The sequence below is a fragment of the Saprolegnia diclina genome (genome assembly GCF_000281045.1).
Source record: "Saprolegnia diclina VS20 unplaced genomic scaffold supercont1.27, whole genome shotgun sequence".
NCBI classification, from domain to species: Eukaryota; Oomycota; class Saprolegniomycetes; order Saprolegniales; family Saprolegniaceae; genus Saprolegnia; species Saprolegnia diclina.
This window is the reverse complement of record NW_008246094.1, coordinates 132812-158523: the sequence shown is the minus strand read 5'-3', so window position 1 is coordinate 158523 and position 25712 is coordinate 132812. Positions and strand designations below refer to the sequence as shown.

The following is a 25712-nucleotide window of genomic DNA, read 5'->3' as shown; positions in this document are numbered from 1 at the left end:
CTTCTTCTCCTTCTTGGCCTTCTTCTCCTTCTTGGCCTTCTTCTTCGTCTCGGCGTCCGACTCGTCGTCCTTGTCTTCCTTGTCCTCCGCAAAGTGCTTGTGGGCGTAGCCGCCATGGCCTTCGCGGACAAACATCGAGTAGAGACCTATGCGCTTCTCAGTACTATTCGCTGGCAGTGCCAAGTCGGTACCGTTGTTGGGCAGACCATCGTCGCGCGGGCCGTGCGACTTCAAGCCAAAGCTACCGCCCGAGCCGAGACCGCCCTATTTCGCCGCGTCGTGAGTGGGTGTGGCAGGCACTAGGAGGGTTAAGGAGGACGTACGGACTTGCCCTTGGGGCGCAGGCGCTGGAGCATGTCATGCAGGGCCACGAGCTTGCTCTCCTCCATCTTGGCCGCGGCAGATCTTGAAGATGATAAATTTGAGCCGCGATGCTCCAGCCCAATCAGCTATCCAATCAAATTAGATGGGCGCTCATTGGACAAAATGCAAGTACGTTGTGATTGGATGAAATACAAAGCGCACTTGAAACGCGACTCGCACTTTAGAGAACCAAAGATCGCCGGTCGGAACCATCCGGATAATACCGCGCCGTATGGGCGTGCCACGTACCCACATACCGATCCGACCGCACCGTTCGTCCTCTGACTCAGTGCCTCTGACTGCTCTACGTCGCCATCAACGATAATAGAGAGAGCGACGAGGCACATACAGGCGCCGGTATACGAGTAGCATCGATGGACCCCAGCGTTCTGAGAAGCGTGCATCCCGCGAGCAGCAAACTCAGCTGGGACGATGATGATGATGCGACAGTAGAACGACGGCCAGGACGGACCAATATTTGCACGATTTAGTTGTACACAGGTCCTCTGGAGCGACATTGCGCGTAGTACATGTACGAACCGCACGCACAGCAGCTTCGTCATCGTGTTCGTGTACGAAGCTCGTCGTTGCGTATCGCAGTCGCAACGTCGACCACGCGAACACGTCGGCGGTGTCCCCACGACCATAAAGAACGCTGAAACACCATGCATTTGCAATCGCGGTCCATGAGCCATCCATTCGCCAGCCATTCCACAGCAAGTGCTTACAAATGCAGCAGGATGTGCTCGGTGCCGTAGAAAGTTTCCTGTGGACAATCCACCCAGGTGCACGCGTCAAGCGAGCCCAATTGACTCGATTGACGTGTCCCAGTGGTGATGGCCACTCGGAAATCTCTCACGGCTTCGGTCTGCTTCGTCGTAGCGTCATTTAGCTCGTCGAAGCAAGAGGTACCCATGTGACCGGCCATTGATCATAGGAATTTTCCGGACCACTTTGGCCGCTTCAAGCACCTCCCCCGCCATGATCCCACTCTACTCATTCAGTTTGCCCTTCATGGCACTTTTCTCTATCGTCCTATATCAGGCAATCTTTCTCATTTTCGTCTCAATATGGACCCAACCAACCAGTACAACTGCTAGTTGGATCACGTGACGTCACAACGCTCCGATCTATTCGAGGGCGAGGAATGCTATATCTTGGGGGCTCCTTAGTGTCCTTGTTATTAAAGCGTCGCGCGCGGCAAAGCCCCTTTTTATGCACCCGCATCTTGACTGGGACGGTTTCGAAACCTGAACCGTAAAGTATCAGCCAATCGGCGCGGTCGATCGTCTACTTCGACCATCAACATTGTGAGCTTGTGTTTTGTATGATAAAATCGAAGTTGCAGCTGCCACGGCCTCGCATACATTGCTCCAGATATTGACGTGGGCACCAACTTCGACGGAAGATCTTCCAGAGATCTTGGTCACAATCCAATTTGCCGCAGCCGCAGGAAGGACAAGACGATGTATCGACTACGACGAGCACCGATGATTAGCTTCCGCCAGAAGCACATGTCGACCGGCGTCGACCGGCGGGGCGTCCCATCCTTCGAGAAGCGCGCGGTCCTCGAGCTCTCGGACGGCTCCAAGTACCCCGGCATCTCGTTCGGCGCCGACCAGTCGATGGCGGGCGAGGTCGTCTTCACGACGGGCATGGTCGGGTACCCCGAGGCCTTGACGGACCCGTCCTTCCAGGGCCAGATCCTCAACATGACCTTTCCCATGATCGGCAACTACGGCGTGCCCTGCACGAAGGAGCTCGACCAGTATGGCCTCAACAAGCACCTCGAGAGCAACCGGATCCACGCGGCCGGTATGATCGTCCAAGACTACTCCAAGCACCACAGCCACTGGAACGCCAAGTCGTCGCTCTCTGAGTGGCTCGTCAAGGAAGGCATTCCGGCGATCGCTGGCATCGACACGCGCGCGCTCACCAAGAAGATCCGCGCGAAGGGCGCGCTCACGGGCCGCATCGTGGTCGACGGGTCGCCGGCGCCAGCGTTTGAGGACCCCAACTCGCGCAACCTCGTCGCCGAAGTGTCGACCAAGGACGTGAAAATCTACGGCAAGGGCAACCCGCTCAAGATCCTCGCGGTCGACTGCGGCATCAAGTACAACATCATTCGCCAGCTCGTCCAGCGCGGCGCCGAGGTAAAGCTCGTGCCGTGGGACCACGACATTGTGTCGGAAATGAGTTGGTACGACGGGCTCTTCATCTCGAACGGCCCCGGCGATCCGGCCATGCTCCAGCACACAGTGGCGCAGCTCGAAAGCATCATTGCGAGCGACAACGTCAAGCCCATCTTTGGCATCTGTCTCGGGAACCAGCTCCTCGGTCGCGCGGCCGGTGCAGACACGTACAAGCTGCCGTTCGGCAACCGTGGCCAGAACCAGCCCGTGAACAACCTCAAGACGGGCCAGTCGTACATTACGGCGCAGAACCACGGGTATGCGCTCGACGGGAAGAAGCTCCCGACCGAGTGGGAAGAGCTCTTTGTGAACGGCAACGACGGCACGAACGAAGGCATCATCCACAAGACCAAGCCGTTCTTCACGGCGCAGTTCCACCCCGAGCACGCGGGCGGCCCGACGGACACGGAGTTCCTCTTTGACACGTTCCTCGACGCCGTGCGCACCAAGACGACGGGCCCGATCACGTCGCTCGTGCAGCGGCCGCCGACGACGCGCCCGCAGTTCAAAAAGGTGCTCATTCTTGGCTCCGGTGGCCTCAGCATTGGCCAAGCCGGCGAGTTTGACTACTCGGGGTCGCAGGCCATCAAGGCGCTCAAGGAAGAGAACATTCACACGATCTTGATCAACCCGAACATTGCGTCCGTCCAGACCAACGTCGACAAGTCGACCGAGGCGCAGGCCGACAACGTCTACTACTTGCCGGTCAACTCGGACTTTGTCGAGCAAGTCATTCGCCGCGAGCGCCCGGACGGTATCCTCATCTCGATGGGCGGCCAAACCGCGCTCAACTGCGGTGTCGACCTTCACCACAAGGTAAGCAATGGTTGAGTTTGCACTTGGCGAAGTGCAATCTCGCTGCGTAGGGCATTCTCGAAAAGTACAACGTCAAGGTGCTCGGCACGCAAATCCCCGTCATCGAAGCGACCGAAGACCGCGAGATCTTCAACGCGAAGCTCAAGGAGATCAACGAGAAGATTGCGACGAGCTTTGCGGCCGAGTCGGTCGCCGAGGCGCTCGAAGCCGCCGACAAGATTGGGTACCCGGTCATGATCCGGTCGGCGTTTGCGCTGGGCGGTCTCGGCAGCGGCATCTGCGAGGACAAGAAGGAGCTCACCAAGATGGCCAAGAAGGCGTTTGCGGGCTCGCCGCAGATCCTCGTCGAGCGCTCCATGAAGGGCTGGAAGGAAGTCGAGTACGAGGTTGTGCGTGACGCGGCCAACAACTGCATCACGGTCTGCAACATGGAGAACTTTGACCCGCTCGGCATCCACACGGGCGACTCGATGGTCATTGCGCCGTCCCAGACGCTCAGCAACCGCGAGTACCACATGCTCCGCGAGACCGCGCTCAAGGTCGTGCGCCACCTCGGCATCGTCGGCGAGTGCAACATCCAGTATGCGCTCAACCCCGAGAACGAGGAGTACTGCATCATTGAGGTCAACGCGCGTCTCTCTCGCTCGTCGGCGCTCGCGTCCAAGGCCACGGGCTACCCGTTAGCGTTTGTCGCCGCCAAGCTCGGCCTCGGTATCAACCTCCCGGAGCTCAAAAATTCGGTGACCAAGTCGACGTCGGCGTGCTTTGAGCCGTCGCTCGACTACTGCGTCGCCAAGGTGCCCCGCTGGGATCTCTCCAAGTTTGAGCACGTGAGCACGGAGATTGGCTCGAGCATGAAGAGTGTCGGCGAGGTCATGGCGATCGGCCGCACGTTTGAAGAGACGATCCAGAAGGCGCTGCGCATGGTTGAGCCGAGCATCGAAGGGTTTGAGCCCAAGGCCAAGGACGCGCTCTCGAAAGCCGACTTGATTGCGGCGCTCCAACGCCCGACCGACAAGCGCATGTACCAGATCGCGTACGCGCTCCGGGAAAACATCCTCTCGGTGCAGGAGATCCACGATTTGACCAAGATCGACACGTGGTTCCTCAGCCGCCTCCAGCGCATTGCCGACCTCGACGACGACCTCACCAAGCTTGGCAGCCTCAGCGCTGTCCCGGACCATCTCCTCCGCGAGGCCAAGGAGGTCGGCTTTTCGGACCGCCAGCTCGCGCGCATGCTCAACTGCTCGGACGACGCGGTGCGCGCGGACCGCAAGGCCCGCGGCATCATTCCGGTCATCAAGCAGATCGACACGCTCGCGGCCGAGTACCCGGCGGCGACCAACTACCTCTACACGACGTACAACGCGTCCGAGAACGACGTGGCCGACCAGCCGCCGAACGACGGCGTCATGGTGCTCGGGTCGGGTGCCTACCGGGTATGTAGTATTCTCTTTCGCTCAATGGCTCACGCAGTGTATCGACTAGATTGGCAGTTCGGTCGAGTTTGATTGGTGTGCTGTCTCGTGCATTCGGACGCTCAAGAAGCTCGGTCGCCGCGCAGTCATGCTCAACTACAACCCCGAGACGGTCTCGACCGACTATGACGAGTGCGACCAGCTCTACTTTGAAGAGCTCTCGAAGGAGCGCATCCTTGACGTCTACGATCGCGAAAACGTTGCCGGCGTCGTCGTCTCGGTCGGCGGCCAAATCCCCAACAACGTGGCGCTGCCCCTGCACAAGGCCGGCGTCCGCGTCCTCGGCACGTGCCCGACGATGATTGACTCGGCCGAAGATCGCCACAAGTTTTCCGAGCTCATGGACCGCGCCGGCGTGCGCCAGCCCGCGTGGAAGGAGCTCACGAGCCTCGACGCGGCCAAGGTGTTTGCGCACGATGTGGGCTACCCCGTGCTCGTCCGCCCGTCCTACGTGCTTTCCGGTGCGGCCATGAACGTCGCCTACTCGGACGACGACCTCGCGCGCGTCCTCGGCGAAGCCGCCGCCGTCTCGCAGGACCACCCGGTTGTCATTACCAAGTTTGTCGAAGGCGCGCGCGAGATTGAGCTCGACGGTGTCGCCCGCAACGGCGAGATCATCGCGGCGGCGGTCTCGGAACACGTCGAGAACGCTGGCGTGCACTCTGGCGACGCCACCTTGATTCTGCCGCCCGTCGACCTCAGCGCGTACTACATTGACCAGGTCCGCCACGCCGGCGCCAAGATCGCCAAGGCGCTCAACATTTCCGGGCCGTTCAACGCGCAGTTTTTGGCCAAGGGCGCGGACGTGCTCGCGATCGAGTGCAACTTGCGTGCGTCGCGCAGCTTTCCGTTTGTCTCGAAGACGGTGGGCGCCGACTTTATTAGCGCGGCGACCAAGGTCATGGTCGGCGCCGACACGTCCAAGGACAACCTCCCGGGCCTCTTTGACCCGATCCGGCCGCAAGAGTACGTCGGTATCAAGTCGCCCATGTTTTCGTACACGCGACTCGGCGGCGCGGACCCGCTCCTCGGCGTCGAGATGGCGTCGACGGGCGAGGTCGCGTGCTTTGGCAAGACCAAGCACGAAGCGTTCCTCAAGGCGCTTCTCTCGTCCAACTTCAAGCTGCCGAAGAAGAATGTGCTCCTCTCGATGCAGGACAAGGTGTCGCCCGACTTCGTGCACCACGCGCACGACCTCGTGAACCTCGGCTACACGCTCCACGCGACCGAGAAGACGCACGCGTTCCTGGCCAAGTACAACGTGCCGAGCGTCAAGCTGGCCTTCCCGCTCGACGAAGAGAGCGCCGAAGAGAATGTGCTCAACTACATTAAAGAAGGCAAGATCGACCTCGTCATCAACCTCCCGACGTCCGACTCGAAGCGGCTCAAGGACAACTACCTCATCCGCCGGACGGCCGCCGACTTTTCGATCCCGCTCTTGACCAACGTGAGCCTCGTCAAGCTCTTTGTCGAGAGCATGCGCATCCACCGCGAGAAGCCGCTGCTCGGGCTCGAGTCGTCGAGTCTCTTTGACTACTACGACTCGGAAGACGAGAAGCCGTGGACGGCGCCCAACGAGTTTCACTAGGCGCTGCGTTTTCATGGTGATCGTCGACGACGAAGATAGCACGTAATACATGTATGCATACAAACGATGCGTTAGCGCTTCTTGGACGGTCGCTTGGCCTTGGGCTTGACGTCCGCTTCGGGCGCGATCACCGAGATGGCGCCGTCTTGGATCTCACGCTTGTGCACGCTGTGCTCGACCTTGTTTTGCGTGTCGAGGTAGAACATGAGGTCCTTGATCTGCGACTCGAGGTCGTCGACGCGCGCCTGCGTGCTGCGCTCGAGCGTTTGCACCTTGTCTTCGGCGCACTTGACGCGCTCCTTCCAGCTTGCTTGGTTCTCAATGAGCGACTTGTTGAGCTCCCTGCACGCGGGATATGAGGTTTGCTGGACGGTGGAGGTCATCATACCGCACGAACACGAGCTCTTCTTCGAGCTGCGCCGTCTTCTTTGCGAGCGCTTCGTTCTGGCGCTTGAGCGACTTGCGCTCGTGGTCGAGGGCGCGGCGCTCGGTGGCGTCGCCCATGCGGCGCTCGTAATAGAGCCGCTGCTCTTCGAGCTGGCTAGTGACGCGCATGATGCCATGCGCTCGCACGACGCTACTACCTTGTGAGGAGGTGGTTGTACTCGGCAGCGAGCTTCTCGAGCTTGAGATGCTCGTCGCTGGCTTCGTCGTCCATGGACGCGTGTGCATTTGGGTTGGGAAACTCGACGCACTTGCCGTCTTGCTTGTTCATGATGAGTCGATGCACATACCTACATGCAGAGGCCAGGTGAGGTCGAGAGCGTAAGGAGGACGCGACCCGTCGCCAGCATAATCCCACACACGCTGTGTCTCGAGCTCGAGCGAGTACGTGTGCATGGTATCTTGGTAGTGCTTCTTGGCATGCTCGTTCGAGTACCGGCCACAGCCAATGTGGCCGCAGATTAAGCAGATCCAGAGGTGCTCGGTCGTCTCGCAGACCTACCTCACGCTGGGGCATCGTTGCACGAGCAAGCCGTACCTCGCACGTCGAGACCATGTCGCCGTGGCTGTACCGGCACACGGGGCAGCTCGAGCCTTCCCAGCCAAAGAGGCAGTCGCAGTGGAACGTGTGGTTGCACAAGGTCGTGAGGACGCCCGAGACGGACGTATCGAGGCGGTCCAAGCACACGGGGCAGGTGGGGATCTCCACGTGGCCATCGGGCGCGTCGCAGCGCAGGCCGTCGTCGTTGAAGGCCGGAAGCATGCCGTTGGCCACGAGGTGGCCGTTGACGCGCGGGAGCGGCCCGGCGCTCGGCGGGTGTGCGCTCCGGACAAACTCGATGCAGCGGACAAACACGAGCTTGCAGCGCTCGGGCTCGATCGAGTTGAAGCGCGTGCCATTGAACGCTTCGTAGAACTGAGCGGCCTTGGCGGCGCTCGCAAACTGGACGAGCGCCATGCGCGTCGGGTGGCGCGGGTTGGCGTCGCGCAGGAGCCGCATGAGCACAATCTCGTCGCGGAAGGCTTGGGTAAACTCGAGGAGCTCGAGCGGACCGACATGAAGCGGGAGGCTCACAAAGCCGAGGAGCGTCAAGTTCATCTCGAGGATCGCGTTTGTCGAGAGATGCAGCCACTGGTCGCTGCCCTCGTCGTCGTCCTTGGTCTCTTCGTGGCGCGCGTGATGCGGCATGGACCGGAAGAGGCGCAGGCGGCCCGTGAGCACCTCGACGCGGGGGTTCCCGACCTCGAAGGCCATCGTCGTCGTGCTATCGCCATCGTCGTCGGCGTCCTCCATGTTGAGTCGCACGTGGAAGGTCGCCATGGCGTCGGCCAGCGGAATATACACCGACCGGATGGATCGCCCCGAAATCAGCAAGGACAATAATACAATACAAAGCACAAAGAAAGCTTGATCATTGTATCGAAAGACATGTATTTTTTAAGAAACTTGAATTTGCGCCCGCAGTTGCGAATTTGCCACGTCCTGCACAGATCGCTTCCTCTAGTGCTTGCCCATGGCGTCGAGCATGCGGGTGACCATCTTGGCCTTCTTCTTGGCCTCGAGCGTCTTGAGCGCCGGCAAGAGGTGCTGGTGGAAGAAGACGGCGACGCCATCCCGCGTCGCTTCCATCTATAAGCATGGCATGAGCGTTGAACGATGCAAGGCAGCGACCGACCTTGGACTTTTGCTGGGCGATGCGCTCAAAGACGCCGATGAGCGCCGAGTCGTCGTCGATGCTCAGGATCCGCTCAAAGGCGACGCGGAGGAAGAGTACGGTCGCGTCGCTGACGTCGGTAAAGTCGAGGACCTACAGTCGCACGTCGACTCGTTTTGCCTCGGCAGGAAGCGATACCTTGAGGACAGCGAGGGTCATGGCGCCCGTCTCGAGCAGCTTGGCGAGCAAGCACGCCATGTTGTAGACCTTGCGCGGCTTCCACGCATCGAGCTACACGCATCATCCATCTCCTGCTCCTCTTCCAATGCTGCAGTCTCTACCTGCTTGAAGACGTCCCAGTACGCGAGCTGGAGCGTAAACTTGTAGCGCGGGTCGGCGGTCGCAAACTTGTCGGCAAGGAGTGCGTAGTACGGGTTGTACTTGGCTTCGTTTCCGCAGCTACACATTCCATGAGCATCCATCTTCGATCCTTCCTCGGTCCTACCAGTGCATGAGCACGCGGATGATCTCACGCTCTTGCTTGTCCTTGAGACCGAGCTTGAGCACGCCTTCGTACGCTTCGATGCAGTCGGACGCGCCCATGATCGCACAAAAGATCGACCGGCGCACATCTATCGCAAGCGTCCATCGTCTGTATCAATGTATCGAGTGCTGAGACACACCCGTGTTCATGCGCTGCTTCTCCGCGAGCTTGAGCAGCGCGTTCTGCTGGGCGTCAGAGTCCTTGCCGCCGACCGCCCCCGACGTCTGGCTCTACGCGAGCGTTCGTCACTCGATCAACAATCTCAAAACCAAAGTCCAAGACGTACGGGGGGGACCCACGTGCCGCCAATGATCCACCACCGGCCTTGGGCTACATAACACACATCAGACACCCTCGCAGACCCGTCAATAGTACCGTCGGCGTGCAAAAGCTCCGAGAACGAGACGCGGAGTGCGTTGTTGGCGTGGCCGACGCGCGTTTTGACGCGGCCGATCCACTTGCGCAGCTGCTGGACGCGGTCGTTGGAGAACGCACTCGACTTGGTCTTTTTTGTGGCCTTCTTGAGGTTGTAGATCAAGTCGAGGAGGAAGCGGACGCGCCTAGAGAAGCAATGTAAGGACCTTGGTGGAGAGGATAGTGGTCCATCGTACTGCTCTTCGTGCTGGCTGGCTTTGGTCTGGACGGTCGCAATCATATCCGTGAGCGCGCTCGCGTCGTCGGCGCGGAGCGACGGGCCACACGCTATATGACACAAGTTGAAACCAAAGCTTGGCGTCGTTGAGAGGACCTTGGAGAAGCGCGTGGATGAGCTCAATGTCGACGCCCGTGAACGAGTCGACGAGGAAGCGGAAGATGTCGTAGATCATGCCGCAGTGCACCGTGTCAAACATGTAGAGCGTCGTGATCATCAAGAGGAGGTTCGTCGCCTCCTTGGACCGCGTCTCGCCGTCTTCGTCGTCGGACGAGGATGCGCGGAGCGTCACGACCGCCTGGGATCCAATGAGGACACTATTCTCCAAGTCGTGGGATATTTACCGTTTCAAATTTTTGGACAAAATGCTCAATGAAAAAGCCGACAATCTCCGTGCCGACCGAGTGGAAGAGCGCGCCAAGGAGGGCGCCGCTAATGTTGATGAGCTGCGTCATCACTTGGGTCTACGATGACGCGGACGCGTCAGAAGGCGATAGGAATGCGCGAGGAGTACCTCGTGACAGCAGAGCGCGACCAGCGCTTCGAGCAAGATCGCGTTGACGTCCGCACGCACAAAGGACCGGTAAATGCTCTCAAATTCCATGCAAATCGGCCTACCCGCGATTATGAGACGAAAGAAGATGATGAAGAAGAGCGTACTCCATGTTGCTCTCCGAGAGACGGTTGAGCTGGCCGTTGATGCGGCGACGGACTTCGCGCAACTGTTGCTCGTCTGTCGTCGCAGCGCGGCGCAGGTGCGGCGGCACATACCGCGTCGCCGAGATGGCTACAATCAATATCGATATAGTTGAGGGCGAGGGCGATGCGAGTACCTGTCGCCGCGACCTTGGGGCGGCCGTAAATGTCTTCTTCGACAACGACCGGCGTCTTCTCTACGGGCCGTTTGTAGTACCACGATACAGGCGACAAGATGTCGACGCTACCAGCCTCGTCTTCGGCCTCGTCCTCGCTGACTTGCTTTGTCTCGTCTTCGCTACCTTCGTCATCGTCGTCCTCGACATCTTCCTCGAGCTTGTCAGCTTCGTCCGAGTCGACGTCCGAGTCGCCGTCGTCACTGGCAGCTACATGGGGCTTTGAACGCATGGTACCTTCTCTTGACGACGTACAGTGGTGCTGATTGCGGGCCGTGTTGGCAGCAACTTCGTCGTCACCTTCGTCCTCCGAGAGGTCCGAATCAAACTGCGCAAGGTCGTCGTCGTCCTCTTCTTCGTCGTCTGTTGGGAGCTGGTCCATTTCTACGCGATATGGTGGGTACGCAGCAAGACAAGGCGGCACGTACCTTGGAGAAAAGCCGCGTCTTCTTCCGCCAAAAGCTCCATCTCACGACGCGTCTCCTCGTCCATGCCCTCGAAATCATCGTCATCTTCATCTTCGTCCGCATCCTCTTCCCCATCCTCGTCCATGCTGACATCGCCCTCGTCCGAGATCTCGTCGTCGTCTTCGGTGGCAGGCACCGGCTTCTTGCCCGTGATGCGCCTACAAGATGACAATTACGCCGTTGATCTATATCAAAATACGGCCGAATGTAGAATGTACGCAGAGAGGTCGTCGAGGCCCATGAGAAAGTCGCCAAAGTCAGCGCCAAGACCGTCCTTCTCAAACTCCCTACACATTGATAGTGTAAGAGCCTCGCCAGAGCTGCTAGCGTCAAACTTGTTGAGCTTGGCTTTGCCCGTGGACTTGGTCAGGCCAAGGCTTTTCTCAAGACGCTTGAGTGCAATGTCTTCCTCGGAGACCTCGGCCTTGGACTGCGGCTTCTTGAGCACCTTGGCCGAGTCCAAGCTAATGGCGCCTGCATGCAGCGGTGACCACTTACCCTTGGCATGGTGCTGCGACGTACCTTCGGCGGCCTGGGCCTGGATCATCTCCATAAACTTGTTTTGGAAGCCGCCAGCTTTCGGGCGCTTGGCTACTGGCGCCTCTTCATGGCGGCGCTTGCTCATGGGATGAGCGTCTTCGTGGCGGCGCTTGGCCGGCGCCTTGTGCGCGACTTGGCGCATCTGCTTCTTCTGCTTCTTCTCGCTGCGCTCCTGCTGGCGGCGCGCCTTCCGCGCGTCCTTCACGGGCTTGGCCATGCTCGATCGTGTTCGAACTTCAATTCGGCCAGCTGATTGGCTCCGACCTGATTTCCTGTCCTACTTTCGTGGATGCCTAATTAGGACACCGAAAAACAAGAGCCAACGATTGGCAACCATCGCGGCCAATCAAAGCGCGGGTTCTCGTTTGAACCGACCAATGACTGTCCGCGTGGCGCAATCTTGCGCTGCCACAGGAGACCACCAAGAGCTCCACCAAGGCAGCTCGAGACCTACTACGTTCATAGCTCACGAGTCGTACGAGTTCCATCGTTCGCGCAGAGAGTTGAGGTAGAGGACACGATCATTATTCATCGTCAACATGTATCATTATACATTGTAGCAAGGTCCCACTGTATAGTGTCCAACTCTCGTAGTCGTGGGGCCTCGCAGGGTCCATGGATGTCGACGCAATAGCGTAGACAGTCGCTTCGATCGTCCGTCGTTGTCGCTGGCGCGAAACGGCGGCCGTTTTGACTCGGACAAAACGATGGTCCGTCGGGACCTATGAGCACTTCGCCGCTGCCGTTTACGACCAAGTCCCACGTCGAGCTGCATGACAAGCGCGGTACGTGCCTGCACAAGTCGTCAAAGCGCAAGTACGTGCACACGAGCCACGGCGCGGGCCTGCACCACCTGCATGGCCTCCTCCATTCGCTGCACGCGCCCGAGCTCGCGGAAATCGGCGCCATCGTACCCCCGGAGGAGAGTATGTGCACGTACCTTCTTCTCGACGGCGACGGCGACTGGGTCCAACTGACGATGGACGACTTTACCTCGGCCACGGCCAGCCCGCTGCACCTCAAACTCGTGCTGCGGCCCAAGCTGGACCGGCCGACGCCGCGGCGGGGCGAGGATCCAGGACCACGACGCGTCAAGCGGCGCCAGTCCCTTCCGCTTGCGCCGGCTCTTATCCCGCGGATCAACGCTACGTTAACGCCCTTGCCGCTTCCCATCGATGCGATTTTGGTACCGAACCGAGCGTGGACGAGCTTGGCGTTTGCGGACGCTTCCAAAACGCTCTACTGGCTCGACGAGCTGCAAGGCAACCTTGGCAGTGTCGACGTGACGTCTGGCGCGGTGCGCGTGCTGCAGTCGGACTTGCGTCGCCCGCGTCAGCTGCATCTCGGAACGTCGCGCGATGCCATATGCCTCTATTTCCTGCAAGGCGAAGGCGACTTGTGTGTCTACGACATTAGCGGTGTCGTGCGCCTTGTTCAGTGTGCAGGTCCGGTCAGCGGTTTTTGCATCACACCTGACCTTGCGTCACTGCTCGTCCTGGAATCAGCACCCAACGGTGCCACCTACCACGTCGTATCGTACATGCACTACGCCACAAGCACTGACGTTAACGAGGTCGGTGACGCACGCTGCGTCCTTTTCGACGTCGACGCGCCGACGGTGACCGCAACACCATCGGCGCTGTGCGTGACAGATACGGGTGCGCTCTGCGTTGCCTGGACAGCGGCTCCCTTCGTGACGGTCTGTCGGTCAAGCGACGACACAAGTATGTCGGTCGAGCCGTGGGACTTTTCAAGTGTGATCCAGCACCACGTAAGTCTCCCTGCAGAGTGCACGGCCATCACATACCACGCGACCTCGCGCACGTTACTACTGGGATTGGCCGATGCCGACGCTGCACGCGGTGGCCTCGCTCGGCTCCTCCTGCCTCGAGACCACGCTCTACCAACGTTGCATCTCGAGCCCGAGCGCGTCTTGCCCGTCTTGGCGCTGACGCACGCGGGCAGCGACGAGCTCTACTACTGCGTACGGCGCCAAGGGTACCAGCACGACATCCTAACGTGGCACTTATCGACGAGGCCCGACGACGACGAGCCTCCTTCCAATATGTCGCCAACTCCAGCGACGCCCGAGAGCACGCCGCAGCGCGTGCACATCAAGGTCCTCGTGCGCTGCCGACCGCTGCTCGCGCACGAAGAGGCAGCGGGGCAGCGGTCGGTCGTCGCCTGCGACGGCAACCGCGTCTACGTCGAGCCCATCCACGCGTACCAAAAGCCCCGCGCGTTCAACTTTGACACGGTGTTTGGTCCGTCGACGACCCAAGAGGACCTGTTTGCGGTATCATTTTCCGGTCTACAGAAATGATATATATCATTTGGACCCTAGACATCGATTCAGCCGATTGTGCAGCATGCGATCAGTGGCTACACGTGCACCGTGTTTGCGTATGGGCAGACCGGCTCGGGAAAGACGCACTCGATGCAGGGCCATCGCGGCGGTGCCGACGCCGGTCTCATGTACCGCGCCATCGCCACGGTGTTTGCCTCACCGGCAGTCACGAGCGTGCGCATGTCGTATGTGGAGATCTACAACGAAGAGATTCTCGACCTCCTCGCAGCCAGTCTCCGGCGGCAAAGCGATCGACCGCAGGTGGTCACGACGTCGTCCAAGGCGCTCCGCGACGTGGCCAAGAAGCGCGGCGTCCGCATGAAGTACGAACAAACCCGTAGTCGGGACAAAAAATACGACCTCTCCGACGACGACGAGAGTGCGGGTCGCCCAAGTAAATTGCACATTGTCAAGCACGCGCTGCACGGTGTGCGCGTGCACGGGCTCCACGAGGTGTCGGTGGCCACCGCTGCGGACGCCTACGAGCTGCTCGAGCTCGCAATTCAGTGCCGGCAGCAGTCGGCCACGCTCTGCAACAAGGCACCAACGTACCTTCTTCTCGAGTCGAATCTGATGTTGGATAGGAGTCGAGTCGGTCGCACGCGATCTTCACCTTGTACACCGACACGACCCGTGCGTGCTAGTTCTACTTCGTGTATCCCGATCGAAGACGCTGTGTCTAGTCGTTGAAGACGGCCAGTCGATCCAAGCCAGCGGGCAGCTTCGGCTCGTGGATCTCAGCGGCTCGGAAAACTACGAGCGCGCGGGGTGTCTGAAAGATCGGCAGGTCGAAGCCGCCAACATTGGCCAGGGCCTCCTCGCACTCGGCCGTGTCATCAAGGCGCTTGTCGAGGGCTGGAAGCACGTGCCGTACCGAGAAAGCAAGCTCACGGTAGTGCTCGGATGCACTTGGTGCCTCATGCTTCGCATAGCGGCTTTTGGAAGATAGTATTGGCGGGTCGGCGCTGACGACGCTGCTGCTGGCCGTCGCACCGGGCAGCGCCGCCGTCGACGAGACGCTGAGTACGCTCTCGTATGCGCAGATGGCGCAGCAGGTCGTCAACCGGCCGACGCGCGTACACGCCTTGCTCCAGCCAACTCGAACCAAACCGATCGAGCCCGTCGTCGTCGTGGCCACACCGTGGGTCGGTCATGTGCCCATCAGGACGTCGCCGCCACGGCTGACGAAACCAGCGGACGAACGTGTGCTGCATGCGACGACCGAGGAGTGGCGAGCCAACCTCTTGGTGCACAAGGCGCGTGTGAATCCGCTGAGTCGGCGCACGACCGGCATACTCCAGTCCGACCTTCGATATTGGACCAACCTTGTCCATGACGACGTTCCGTAGGAAAATCTTCGACACGTACGACGCCAAGGCCACCGGCGTCTTGTCGCGATTCGAAGTCCGGCGCGTGTTTATGGACCTCCTGTGTCGACCCAAGGAGAGCGCGCCCAAGACATTGACGTTTGCCGAGTTTGTCGACATCTTCCAAACCTTGCTGCAGACCGACCCGCAGATCGCACAGGACATTATCACAACCCACGGCTACACACTCAACCTCGAACGCACGCTGGTGGCGCCGCTCCCGGCCGGCGTGCGGTGTCTGCGGCAGTTGCAGCAGCACCGACCAGCGTCCGCCCCCGCGGCCCGTGCAGTATTCAATCGCAAGACGACGTGAACATGCTATTTCTTTCAACTACCTTATATACACCGTATTCTCAACCTACATGCTTTGCACGATCACGCCGACTGCACAGATGCCGCCGGTGTCGCATGGTCGTACGGCGTGAACGACGGGCCGGACGCATCAAAGTCCTTGGCCCCACCGACCCACTCCCATATGACGACCGAAGCGCCGTTCGCAGCGCGCCTAGTTGCAAGAAGTGAGGTTGACTTGATACATTGAAACATTGAAAGTAGGCGTACGTGATCGTGCGCTCGACGATGCGCGGGTCCGTGCGCACGGCGGCGCCGAGCTGATCCCACACGCTTGAGACGACGCGGTACTTTTCGTCGCGCGTGAGCTGGAGGATGTCGATGACGTGGTCGCGGAGGTACTGGATCGGGTAGCCCGCATCCTCGGTCTCGTCGACGCGCGACGCGGCATGCGTCATCAGCTCGTCTTCGACGACGACCAGCATGCGTGCCAACTAGACGGCACGTCTTAGTACAAGAACCCTTGGCACGATGAATGGCGTACCAGTTCTTGGTCGCGGGTAAACGTCTGGTTGTCGACAACCACAAAGATCGCCAGCACCACGAGCACCACCGCGAGGACGACCGACTAGAAACCGTAGAGTGACGCCGACTGTGTCGACCACCTCGCGACGCGTACCGTAAAGTACTCCAACACAAACGTGGTGGCGCGGCACAATGGCGACGCGTCATCGATGGTCAAGTCGACGAACGTTGCGTCACTCTTCTTGCCGAGGCGCGTCAGCGCCTTTGTAAACGCGATACCGAACGTCTTGGGCCCAATGTCCTTCCTACAACCACAAGCTTGAGAACGTTCATCCAATCGCAGTCAGTACCACGCAGGGTCGGCGCGGAGCTGTTGACGCAGGGCTTCGGTCGAGAGCGGCACCGACGACGGGTGGCCCAGGTCCTGCACCACGCTGAGAGGGTCCAGCGCTTGGAGCCGGGTGGCCAGCGGCGCCTCGCAGTACACGGACGTGGCCTCGCTGCGCCAGATCTCGGTCAGCATCGACGCCATCAGGCTCGAGTCGCGGGTGAGGCCCATGGCTTCATGGCACTCGCCGCGGAGCGCAATGAACGACGGATCGCAGTCGACCAAGGCGCCGTCACGACACACTCCATGCGGTGGACAGGGCCGGCAGTGGAGGTCTACAGCAGGTTGATTTATATATTACTACACCATATAGGGATGGTCTTAAGGAATACCCGCAGCCGTAGCATTGGCGTCGCAGTGCGGCAGCTGCTCTACGTAGGCCGAGGTCGCGCCGAGAACGACGGCGCCGACCGCAGCGGCAATGACGCCGGCGTAAGCGATGACGCGCGCGGTCGACGAGCGCTTCGGGCCAGGCAGAGATCGGACGAGCGCGGTCGACGGCGCAGCGTTGGACGTGGCGTCGTCGACGGGCTCTTCAACGTGCATGACATCAGGAAAGGTCGTCGTTGTCGTCGATGACGAGACGCTGCGGAAGTGGTCTTCGGTGCTGCGGGCCACAAATTCGGGCGTCTCGTACACATCTTCCGGGCTCGTGGCAACGACTGGCGTCGCCTCGGTCGTCGTGTGCTCGTTCGTTTCTGCCGCTACGGCTTCTTCAGGACCGGCTTCAGCGATCGCAGCTTTGGCTGCGGCGAGCTTCTTGCGCTCTTCCTTGTTGATATTGGCGGCGCGCAATGCGTACTGGGTCGCGGACTCGTCGGGGGTTTTGACGATCTTGGCCTTCTTTTCCGAGACGATCTTGGACCGCGTGACCGCGTGTGTCGCAGCCTTGATGGTCGTCTGCTGGCTAATCGTCGTCGTCGTCGTCGTTTCGACGTCGGTCTCGAGCGCGCCTGTCTTGGCAACCTTGGCGTGGGCCGGCGCATCGGCGTCCGAGGCCATATCCTTGCGCTTGGCGCCACGCTGGCGAGAGTCGGCAAGACGTTTGGCTTCGGCCGCTTCGAGGCGCGCCTCTTGATCCTTCGCAGCAATCTCCTGCGCGCGCTGCAGCTTGCTTACCTAGAGACAGGTCAGCATGGCGCCCTTCGCGCCATTGCCAAGATTACCGGCGATAGGAAATCCGGCGCGCTCGTCGTTGTGGCCCCCACTGGCTCGATCGTCAAGGCCGGCTTGGCCTCGGCGTCGGCGTCGTCCTTGTGGGTCTCGGACTCGTCACCGTCGATGACAATGGTCTCGATCGGCGCCTTGGCCGGGCTCGGCTTGGCCACCTTGGCTGGGCCCTTGACCGGCGTGCGCTTCTTGGCAGCGCCGTCCTGGGGTGCGTCCTTGGTCACCGTCGTCGCAATCTTCTTGGAGCGCTTCCGCGGCTTGACCTCTTTTGCGTCCGTCTTGGCCATGGCTTGGTCGTGTTGCAGAAATGAAGAGTGGGGTCCAGCTGGGCGTTTGAATTTTTAAAACACGCAACTTAGTCAGAAATTCGCCGCGTTTGATTGGCTTATTGCAGCCAATCATCACGGTGCTCTCTTCCGCGCCCAGAGGCATGGGGCGTTTGAACTTCAAACCGGTTAGTCGCGTATCAGATTCGATTGGACACGGCTCGGCGCCGCCATGGCATCCTCCTCGGCTGTCGCTCGCCCAAGATTTGGTCGTATATGAACCTCGCAGCGTCCTCGGGAACGCCGTTGCGGCCAAAGCGTCCATAATGACAATGAGTGGTGGCCGCGCTGCTTGGGTTTGAACTTCAACATTTGGTGACTGGGTGTGGCTTCTTAGGTCGGAGAAGCAGCCGCAGGTCGACCGGCCACACGCGAGGATGATAACTAGACAATAATAGGACTAGCCGTCATGGGCTACGCGTCGTGCGCATATATACCGTGGCCGAAAGACACTGGATATGTGGAGCAATCAAACGCATAACTGGTCTGGGAGCACACTCTACGTGTGTTTTATACGGCCGCTCGACCGCAAAGATACACAACGCTGCTGCGACACGAGACGTAGGGACGCGAGGACGACGACGAACACCACCAGCCGCTCGACGTCCAGATGCGACTGCGCAAGAATGTCAAGTTTGCACTTTTGACAGGCATCGCACCCGCCACCAACGCAGTGCAATCTCAAAAAGGCGGGAAACGCGTGCGTAATGCTGGATGGCACGTGTATATACCCTTGGTTGACAGCCCTTACATTCACGTTATCGTCGTTCCACTGACCAGATTCGAGACGCCGTCGACCCACACCATTCAACATTACCTGGGGAGAATGTCTCCATCCCGCTGCAATGGTCCGTTCAACTTGAATGCAGGCGGCACGGCGTTCGCAGAGCGTCGAGGACTTTGCGTCTCTCAATCACCTTCACGTGCAGTCCACGAGGTATGTTGATATAGACATTTCGACGTCAGTTGAATGTTGAATCGTCCGCAGAGTACCCTACTGGGTGTGCGTGCGCCAACTTGCATCATGGAGACTTGGGCAAAGGCACAACAACATGTGGCATCACCAAGTGCAGTGCGCGGGTCAAGCTGGTCACCGCCCATCATCGTCGACGGCGCGATGCGTGATTGGGTGATCAAGAGTAGGAGTGCGATGCCCTGTCCAGCCTGGACCATGGGCTACAGGCAGCTGGGCTACAGGGTGTTTTGTCGGCAACTCTATAGCCCAGCATTGACATTTCCTAGCTGCTTTGTAGGAAGTCTGTTCGATACGCTGCGTCGTAGTGCGCAGACGTGCGCAATATTTGAGTTTTGCGCGCGCTTTTTTGAGTTTTTGAATTTGAAACGCATGGACCGTGCACGCAATCCGGATAACGGGGCACTGTTTGGGCGGCAAGCCGGATACGCTTCCCGCTGGCTGCATTGGCACAAGCTGAAAGAGCGGCTAGCTATGACCACCATGCTCGAGACGGACGCGCTCAAGGAGCAGCTCCGCGTCGCGAAGGAGAAGCTCACGCTGCACCGGCGCCCGCGGCCGACGCCCGTCGACGTCTACAGCCCCGACATCCGCGTCTGGGAAATGAAGCTGCGGCTCGCGCTGGAGCAGAACCTCGAGCTCGAGCAGCGCCTCGCGTGGGAGATCAAGCAGCGCAGCGTGGCCGAGAAGTACATCCAGCACCAGATCCGGCACCTGCAAGACATGCTCGAGGCTGTCATTGAAACTAGCCCGAAGACGAGCCCGCGCCGCCACGCCAAAGCGACAGCGTCGTTCGAGGACCGACAAGTGCAACAGAACTTGAGCCCGCTCTTGACCGAGGTCATGCAAGTGCAACTCAAGTTTGCCGAAACCATGCAGCAGCTCGACCACTCGGTGCACGCCCGTGAGAAGCTCTTGCAGCCGCCGATGCCCCGCCGCCTCCACGACTCGTTTGCATCGTACTCGTCTGAGAGCGACCACACAGCACCGCGCATGGAGACGTACACGCGTATGCTCGACCGGGAGACGCCGAGCCCCCAGCACGCGCCGCCTGTCACGATGACGTCGTCGAGTACGTCGCCAATGCGACCCGAGCGCCCGATGTCCCCGCAGACCTTTCGGGCGTCAACAGCTGCCGTGCACCTCGTCCAGAGCCGCATCGAAGAGGAAGACCTGACGACGCCCAAAATCGACCGTAGCATTCGATTCCACGACTGCGACGACGACGACGACGAGACGCCCGTGCACCGCCGTGTCGAATTTGTCGCTCGACCACCGAGCCCGTCCGAGTCGGCGTTCCTTGGCGCGAGCATGATCTCGTCCAGCGAGCCGAGCACGAGCTTGTACTCGATGTGTCCAAGCAGCGACCTCGAGCGCTCCTCGTTCGTCGCCGACTTTGCGCAGTTTCGCCAGAGCCTCAAACAGTCGGCGACCAAGCTGCGGGCGGCCAGCGCGCCGTCGTCACCGGTTGCGTGGAAGGTCGACCCGGCCGCGTCGCTACGCGAACTCCAGCAACTGAAGCAGCAGCTGACGCTGGACATGCAAAGCCTCAGCACCGAGCTCACGCTTCTCTCGTTGGACCCGACCCAAGCCTCGAAAGCCGACATGCAGCAACTCCAAGCCAGCGTCGACGAGTGCCGAAGCCGCATGATCGCCATCGACCGCCGCATGCGCTTCTTCGCGTCGTCGCCCTAGTTGTCCTAACTTAACTCTGTACTATTGTCCTCCAAGTCGCAAGAAAAGCCATATATTGCCGTCAGAAATCCGGAACAAGTTACATGCGCGAGCGCGGGTGCTTGTAGCCTTGCATCTCGCGCGGCAGCGACGTCTCGACAAGGTCCTCAATGTCGTGGATGCCATACTTGTTGGGGGCGCCCGTGCGCCAAATCTCGCGCGGGTTGAGCTGGCTGTCTTCGTTGAGGAACTGGACGCCCATAAACTAAAATTTGCAAATTCAGTAAGTTGGCCAAAGCGAGGGTCGAAGCGGGTACGACCTGCTGGTGCCAGCGGATCATAAAGTCAATCCGCGGCGTCGGAAAGTTGCCGAGCATTTCGGCCATGTTTTTGAGAATGCACAGACCGTACGGAATGTCTTCCCAAAAGAGACTAAAAAAAAGTATCAATCTGTCAATCGAACGGGATGAGGCGAGTACCGCGACCCGACCGCCGGGTGGAACTGGCCCGGCGACACCTCGTTGAGCGGCGTCACACAGCCTTGGTAGCCCAAGTTGGACTCGAAGATCGCCTTGAGCGAGCTCCTACATACAACACCAGTGTTAGTTATGAGACGTAGTTGAAGAGAAGTACGCACCGGTCCGAGACGTCGTCGCCATACTGCTTGACGACGCGGGCGTCCATGGGCAGGACATCCGACAAGTCGAGGGCGGGAAAGCGCTACGTCCATGCGTGACACACCGTCGTCATGCAAATGGTGTACCTGAAGGAGCGCGAGCTTGACCTGCTGGAGCTCGTTGTCGAGCATCGAGAGCTGCTCGGCGGAAAATTCGTCAAAGTCGGCGTCTAGCCAGTACAAACTCAGTCAACGAAGGTGCGAAGTGGCATTGGCGGACAGAGGGTGAGGCCCTTGCGCTGCGCAAGCTGCTCCTTGGTGTACGTCTTCTTGCCGTCCCAGTCGCGGAAGATGGCGTAGTACCGCGCGGGGTGGATGATCTGGTTGGACGGCGTCAGCGTCAAGTTGAGAAAGTTGGCGACCGTCGTGCACGGAATGTCAAAGAGGTCCTCCATGAGGCGCGCGGCCGCGTCCTTCTTCTCGACAGGGTACGCTGCAACGTAGAGACACTTCTTGGGCCCAATGATCTTGGCTTCCTTCCCGTACGTCGTCGCCTTGCAGATCCACGGAATGTTCTGGAGGCCAAAGAGCATGCTCAGGCTCTCCAAGGTCGTGGCGCCGAGCGCGCGCTTGGCCGCCCAGTCAAAGCCGCCCTGGGCAAAGAGCGCGCCGAGGACTGCGCCGGCCTTGACATGCGGCGCGATCTTCTCGAGGATTGCCGGGTGCGCGTTCGCGGGCGCGGCCACAAAGATGACGTCGGCGGTCGGGATCGCCTGCGCCGCGTTGCTTGTGACGAGTGTGAGGCGGCCCACGATGTCGCCCTTGTCCTGCCAGCTGCTGCCTTTGGTCGAGATGCGAATCGATTCCGACCACAATTCGGGCTGCCGCGTGAGCACATGGACGCGGAGGCCCTTGGAGGCCAAGTAGCCGGCAGCGACGTGGGCGCCGTTGCCGCCGCCGCAGATGGCGACGATGGGCGACGAGGTCGACGAGGACGTGTGCTTGGCGAGCTGGGCGCGCGCGGTGGCCACCGAGAGCGTCATGGCAACCGAGAAAAAGACAGGATGCCACGGGACGCGTCAGAGTGGCACGACGCTACGCCGAGGCTAAACGCACGCAAATGAAGGCTATAAAAAACCGCGGCCGTGTGCCATTCACCTGTCGTCGCGACCTGCTGCCGAACGGCGATCAGCGATAGGCCGGTCGCCTGCACCATCGATGCAGGCGTCGATCCCGTCGGCCACGTGGTACATTCAGGCCGTGGGACGTCATCGACACGCCCTGGTTGCTTGGTATACACTGGATTTATTTCTCAAGTTGCGTGCGTCCATCCTATGCAGACAGTACGCACAGCGTGTTTGCAGCTCGACTTTGCTGGCGCACGATCGGTCGATCGCTTGCTTGGTAGAAGCGCTGTCTGCTGCATAGACGCGTCATGTCGCGCTACGTGGTGGCTGCCCGGACGGTGCCAAAGATGGCGTGCAACTAGCCACGTTCCACCCTCTAATACTGAATACGTTGTATCGAAACAAAGAGGGAGCAAACTTAACTGAACAATGCGTGCCATCCGTGAAAGTTTCCGTGTCAACTGCAAGATGACGCCGACGACGGTTGAGGCGGCGGCGCCAGCCGAGAAGAAGCGCGGCAAGGGCGCGCGGCTCACGGACGAGCAGCGCATGGAGATCCTCGAGACGATCTTGAGTGCGCAGAGCAGCGAGAGCGCAGTCAAGGTGCCCACAAAGCAGCTCGCGGAAGCGTACGGCGTCACGCCCGCAGCCATCCGCAAGCTGTACAAGGACCGCGATGTCTTCCTCTCGCGCTTCGCCACGGGCCGCGAAGGCGTCCGCAACGGCCGCAAGCGGGGCGGCGACCGCGCCAAAGTCGAGTTTGAGACCGAGCTCTTCAAGTGGGTGAGCGCGCTTCGGCTCAACAACGTCGCGCTCGTGCCATCGCACATCCAGCAGCGCGCGCTCGTTCTCGCCAAGAAGTACCCGTCCATGGACAAGTTCCAGGCGTCGTGGGGCTGGTACTATCGATTCTGCAACCGCTACAATGTGACCGGCGCCTTGAGTTCGGAACCCACGAGTTACGACCACGCGGTGCTCAGCCACGATGCAGTACGCCGCTGCTCCGCCACTACATACATGCCGTGACGCCACGTGCGTAGGTGAGTCTTTTGCATCCGGATGCCAACGCAATGGGGTTCCTTGTCGGCGCTGCGAAGCGCAAGCCCGCACCCAAGGGCGTCCACTCCGAAGTACGCTCTTCTGCCTGCACCATCAAGCGCCGCTGAAGCAGCAACGCGTAGGAAGGGTTTCTGCTGCATGCTGCAACCGCTGGCGAACTCGGGTTCGTCGAGTGTCTTGTTCAAAAGGGCATCGCGGTCGACTGCGTCGGTGTGGTAGGTTGCCTGTCGGTGGGTACGGTGTGAGGATTATGCTGCCTAGGACGGGTGCACACCGCTGCTCATGGCGCTCAAGGGCGGCCACTACCACGTTCTCAAGTACCTCTTGGAGCACGGGGCCAAGCCTGATGCGACGGATGAGGTACTAGTATTGCTGTGTCATTTCGGCTGCGGACTGGCCATTATAGACGGGCACGAGCGCGCTGGTTGTCGCCGTTAAGTTGGGCCACAGCAATGCGCTCAAGAGCTTGCTCGAAGCCAACGCCAAGACCGAGACCACCGACACGGTACATTTCTACGACTCTCATCTCTGTCTCTACCAACCATATTGCTATATTACACTGCTAGAACCTCAAGACTGCCCTCGTGGTCGCATCCGAAATGGGCGATGTCAAGGCCGTCAAGCTCCTCCTAAAGTTTGGCGCCAACATGGAAGCCACCGACGTCGTATGATAACGGCTCCTCTGGCCTTCACTGTTTTTTGTATATGGGGACCTAGGACGACCGCACGCCGCTGTTTAACGCCGTCCGCTTTGGCCACATCGGCGTCGTCGACGTGCTCATCAAGAAGGGCGCGAATCGCGTGGCGCGGTCGCTTGTACGGGCGCGACGCTACTCGCGCATGTCCTCACTATGGTCCTAGGACGGTCTCACGGTCCTTGAGCTCGCAGAAACGCTGGAGGCTTCGGCCGACATGATGCAGCTCCTCCAGAGCCCCGACGTCGTAACGACAGTGTGAGCTCTTTTGTGATTTATATAACGCAGTCAATCGCATGTTCTCGTCAGCACCAACACCGTTCATACCTTGTAGCGTCAGGATTCGGGACGGGCAGAAGAGCGAGGAGGCTATTTCAAGGATCCCACGGCTCGGTGGCGCCGAGATCAACGTAAATGTAGAGGTTTACGAGGTGTAGTGGTTATTAATAACTAGTAGTGCATATTTACTTGTGCATCATCTATGGTCGCCCGAGCCAATTTGGAAACGCATCGAAGGTAATGCGCCACGTGCACAGGGCCAATGGTAAACGAGGTTCTTTATTCGACCAACTCCACCACCAATAGTGTTGCATCGATTTGTTCTCCGTCGAGGGTTCTTTTTTCGGTGCCCTCTTCTGCCAGATTATTGCTGGCCCTTGACGTCAAGCCCTCCGAGAGAGCAGCTATCCCAGAGAGGCGAATGAATACAGTGTAGTTACCTACCTAGCACGGTTTACTCGACCGTTGCTGCCCGATACTTCACGCTGCGCCAGCTCGTGAGATGTCGAGCGGGTGCCAGCGTTCAACCGGTTTGTATACCAGCGCGAAACTGGCGCGATCACGCTGAACTTGTTGGACGGAGATTGGCAGCTCACAAGCGACGATCTCTTGCCTCCCTTGACGCGCTTTGACTCCATGCACGACCAAGCCCCCGGCCATTAGTGAGAGTCTAGCTACCCGGGGGTACAAACTCCGAGCTCTTTTCGTGCATACTATGCGTGGGCCAACTTGAAACTTGACGGCACGACTAAGTATCTTTCGAATTACACCACTAATTCGAACACTCGTGCTGTTGAAGCCAACACATTGGCTACTCTGATTTGTTCCGATTTTCCAGCGTATCGCCCGGGAAAAGCATCCTTTACAGTCCTCACTGTGCAATTTTCACCATGAAACTGAGCCACCTTTTCCTATTGGTAGCGTCCGCCGCTGCGCAGGACGCGCCCGACCCGACGTACGGCGGTGCGCTCTACGCCTTTACGGCCTACGCGTCGCCGCTCGTGCTGCCCGAGGTGCTCGACATGACGGCCGGCGGCTCGCTCAAGATGAACATTGGCCAAGTCGATAGCCATGCGTGGGGCAACGGGATCCCGACGACTGCTGTCTACGGCTACGGCGTCGTCGGTCGTAATATGTCGCACCCGGGCCCGACGATCCGCGTCAAGAAGGGTGTGCCCATCAACGTCGAGTGGTTCAACACGCTCGGCAGCTCGACGCACCTTCTCGGGCGGTACATTGAGCCGACGCTGCTCCGGTCGACGTC

At 59.8% G+C, this 25712-nt stretch overlaps 10 protein-coding genes across 10 annotated transcripts in view; 5 read left to right on the top strand and 5 right to left on the bottom strand.

Moving 5' to 3' along the window:
- The window catches only part of SDRG_08730 (hypothetical protein), a gene marked incomplete at both ends in the record, with an annotated part of 800 nt that extends 411 nt beyond the window's left edge, over positions 1-389 (bottom strand). Inside the window, 2 exons of the mRNA XM_008614626.1 lie at positions 192-264; positions 324-389. Of these exons, the coding sequence (XP_008612848.1) occupies positions 192-264; positions 324-389 (139 nt within the window). The remainder of the gene's footprint in view (positions 1-191; positions 265-323) is intronic.
- A 1440-nt stretch (positions 390-1829) lies between these two features.
- Positions 1830-6437, top strand: SDRG_08729 (carbamoyl-phosphate synthase (ammonia); the record flags this gene model as incomplete). The annotated part of the gene is made up of 3 exons (XM_008614625.1): positions 1830-3371; positions 3422-4810; positions 4860-6437. 3 exons carry the CDS (start codon positions 1830-1832, stop codon positions 6435-6437), a joined length of 4509 nt encoding a protein of 1502 aa, XP_008612847.1.
- Positions 6154-8255, bottom strand: SDRG_08728 (hypothetical protein). Its single transcript, XM_008614624.1, has 5 exons — positions 7420-8255; positions 7219-7379; positions 7022-7171; positions 6826-6978; positions 6154-6779 (listed from the first exon to the last, which is right to left on the bottom strand). The coding sequence occupies exons 1-5, from the start codon at positions 8200-8202 to the stop codon at positions 6509-6511; spliced, it is 1518 nt and encodes a 505-aa protein (XP_008612846.1). The 5' UTR covers positions 8203-8255; the 3' UTR covers positions 6154-6508.
- A 29-nt stretch (positions 8256-8284) lies between these two features.
- Positions 8285-11884, bottom strand: SDRG_08727 (hypothetical protein). Its single transcript, XM_008614623.1, has 20 exons — positions 11594-11884; positions 11407-11545; positions 11290-11358; positions 11033-11229; positions 10860-10988; positions 10677-10814; positions 10566-10625; positions 10393-10519; positions 10247-10346; positions 10077-10196; positions 9829-10030; positions 9692-9782; positions 9456-9640; positions 9367-9410; positions 9220-9310; positions 9042-9168; positions 8878-8995; positions 8735-8827; positions 8558-8689; positions 8285-8511 (listed from the first exon to the last, which is right to left on the bottom strand). Exons 1-20 carry the CDS (start codon positions 11826-11828, stop codon positions 8383-8385), a joined length of 2526 nt encoding a protein of 841 aa, XP_008612845.1. The 5' UTR covers positions 11829-11884; the 3' UTR covers positions 8285-8382.
- A 415-nt stretch (positions 11885-12299) lies between these two features.
- Positions 12300-15698, top strand: SDRG_08726 (hypothetical protein). The gene is made up of 6 exons (XM_008614622.1): positions 12300-13907; positions 13956-14498; positions 14543-14591; positions 14642-14850; positions 14891-15258; positions 15308-15698. The coding sequence occupies exons 1-6, from the start codon at positions 12336-12338 to the stop codon at positions 15636-15638; spliced, it is 3072 nt and encodes a 1023-aa protein (XP_008612844.1). The 5' UTR covers positions 12300-12335; the 3' UTR covers positions 15639-15698.
- Positions 15593-17999, bottom strand: SDRG_08725 (hypothetical protein). The gene is made up of 7 exons (XM_008614621.1): positions 17696-17999; positions 16862-17648; positions 16492-16804; positions 16296-16446; positions 16161-16244; positions 15887-16110; positions 15593-15830 (listed from the first exon to the last, which is right to left on the bottom strand). Exons 1-7 carry the CDS (start codon positions 17984-17986, stop codon positions 15701-15703), a joined length of 1980 nt encoding a protein of 659 aa, XP_008612843.1. The 5' UTR covers positions 17987-17999; the 3' UTR covers positions 15593-15700.
- Positions 18000-19434: 1435 nt separating this feature from the next.
- SDRG_08724 (hypothetical protein) lies at positions 19435-20746 on the top strand. The gene has a single exon (XM_008614620.1). The coding sequence runs from the start codon at positions 19473-19475 to the stop codon at positions 20691-20693; it is 1221 nt and encodes a 406-aa protein (XP_008612842.1). The 5' UTR covers positions 19435-19472; the 3' UTR covers positions 20694-20746.
- Positions 20724-22525, bottom strand: SDRG_08723 (hypothetical protein). Its single transcript, XM_008614619.1, has 7 exons — positions 22447-22525; positions 21569-22394; positions 21436-21518; positions 21310-21392; positions 21152-21256; positions 20993-21104; positions 20724-20937 (listed from the first exon to the last, which is right to left on the bottom strand). The coding sequence occupies exons 2-7, from the start codon at positions 22329-22331 to the stop codon at positions 20773-20775; spliced, it is 1311 nt and encodes a 436-aa protein (XP_008612841.1). The 5' UTR covers positions 22332-22394; positions 22447-22525; the 3' UTR covers positions 20724-20772.
- Positions 22526-22865: 340 nt separating this feature from the next.
- On the top strand, positions 22866-24489 carry SDRG_08722 (hypothetical protein). The gene is made up of 8 exons (XM_008614618.1): positions 22866-23405; positions 23456-23545; positions 23597-23689; positions 23736-23834; positions 23881-23979; positions 24041-24139; positions 24192-24290; positions 24336-24489. The coding sequence occupies exons 1-8, from the start codon at positions 22884-22886 to the stop codon at positions 24429-24431; spliced, it is 1197 nt and encodes a 398-aa protein (XP_008612840.1). The 5' UTR covers positions 22866-22883; the 3' UTR covers positions 24432-24489.
- Positions 24490-25282: 793 nt separating this feature from the next.
- Positions 25283-25688, top strand: SDRG_08721 (hypothetical protein; the record flags this gene model as incomplete). The annotated part of the gene is made up of 2 exons (XM_008614617.1): positions 25283-25620; positions 25659-25688. Exons 1-2 carry the CDS (start codon positions 25339-25341, stop codon positions 25686-25688), a joined length of 312 nt encoding a protein of 103 aa, XP_008612839.1. The 5' UTR covers positions 25283-25338.
- Positions 25689-25712: the final 24 nt, after the last annotated feature.

Excerpts from the sequence above, each read along its gene's own strand:
- SDRG_08724 (XM_008614620.1), top strand. The coding sequence starts at position 19,473 with ATGACCACCATGCTCGAGACGGACGCGCTCAAGGAGCAGCTCCGCGTC.
- SDRG_08723 (XM_008614619.1), bottom strand. The coding sequence starts at position 22,331 with ATGACGCTCTCGGTGGCCACCGCGCGCGCCCAGCTCGCCAAGCACACG. Across the intron at positions 21,519-21,568 it reads GCGCAAGGGCCTCACCCTCT|ACGCCGACTTTGACGAATTT; the intron begins GTCCGCCAATGC and ends TGTACTGGCTAG. Across the intron at positions 20,938-20,992 it reads TGATCCGCTGGCACCAGCAG|TTTATGGGCGTCCAGTTCCT; the intron begins GTCGTACCCGCT and ends TGCAAATTTTAG.
- SDRG_08727 (XM_008614623.1), bottom strand. The coding sequence starts at position 11,828 with ATGGCCAAGCCCGTGAAGGACGCGCGGAAGGCGCGCCGCCAGCAGGAG. Across the intron at positions 9,783-9,828 it reads CATCCACGCGCTTCTCCAAG|CGTGTGGCCCGTCGCTCCGC; the intron begins GTCCTCTCAACG and ends TGTGTCATATAG. Across the intron at positions 8,828-8,877 it reads ACTGGGACGTCTTCAAGCAG|CTCGATGCGTGGAAGCCGCG; the intron begins GTAGAGACTGCA and ends TGATGCGTGTAG.
- SDRG_08722 (XM_008614618.1), top strand. The coding sequence starts at position 22,884 with ATGACGCCGACGACGGTTGAGGCGGCGGCGCCAGCCGAGAAGAAGCGC. Across the intron at positions 23,835-23,880 it reads AGCCTGATGCGACGGATGAG|ACGGGCACGAGCGCGCTGGT; the intron begins GTACTAGTATTG and ends TGGCCATTATAG. Across the intron at positions 23,980-24,040 it reads AGACCGAGACCACCGACACG|AACCTCAAGACTGCCCTCGT; the intron begins GTACATTTCTAC and ends TTACACTGCTAG.
- SDRG_08725 (XM_008614621.1), bottom strand. The coding sequence starts at position 17,986 with ATGGCCAAGACGGACGCAAAAGAGGTCAAGCCGCGGAAGCGCTCCAAG. Across the intron at positions 16,447-16,491 it reads CTCCGCGCCGACCCTGCGTG|GAAGGACATTGGGCCCAAGA; the intron begins GTACTGACTGCG and ends TTGTGGTTGTAG. Across the intron at positions 16,245-16,295 it reads TTGTGTTGGAGTACTTTACG|TCGGTCGTCCTCGCGGTGGT; the intron begins GTACGCGTCGCG and ends TACGGTTTCTAG.
- SDRG_08726 (XM_008614622.1), top strand. The coding sequence starts at position 12,336 with ATGAGCACTTCGCCGCTGCCGTTTACGACCAAGTCCCACGTCGAGCTG. Across the intron at positions 13,908-13,955 it reads CCCAAGAGGACCTGTTTGCG|ACATCGATTCAGCCGATTGT; the intron begins GTATCATTTTCC and ends TTTGGACCCTAG. Across the intron at positions 14,592-14,641 it reads CTTGTACACCGACACGACCC|TCGTTGAAGACGGCCAGTCG; the intron begins GTGCGTGCTAGT and ends CGCTGTGTCTAG.
- SDRG_08728 (XM_008614624.1), bottom strand. The coding sequence starts at position 8,202 with ATGGCGACCTTCCACGTGCGACTCAACATGGAGGACGCCGACGACGAT. Across the intron at positions 7,380-7,419 it reads ACATGGTCTCGACGTGCGAG|GTCTGCGAGACGACCGAGCA; the intron begins GTACGGCTTGCT and ends AGCGTGAGGTAG. Across the intron at positions 6,979-7,021 it reads TACAACCACCTCCTCACAAG|CCAGCTCGAAGAGCAGCGGC; the intron begins GTAGTAGCGTCG and ends GCGCGTCACTAG.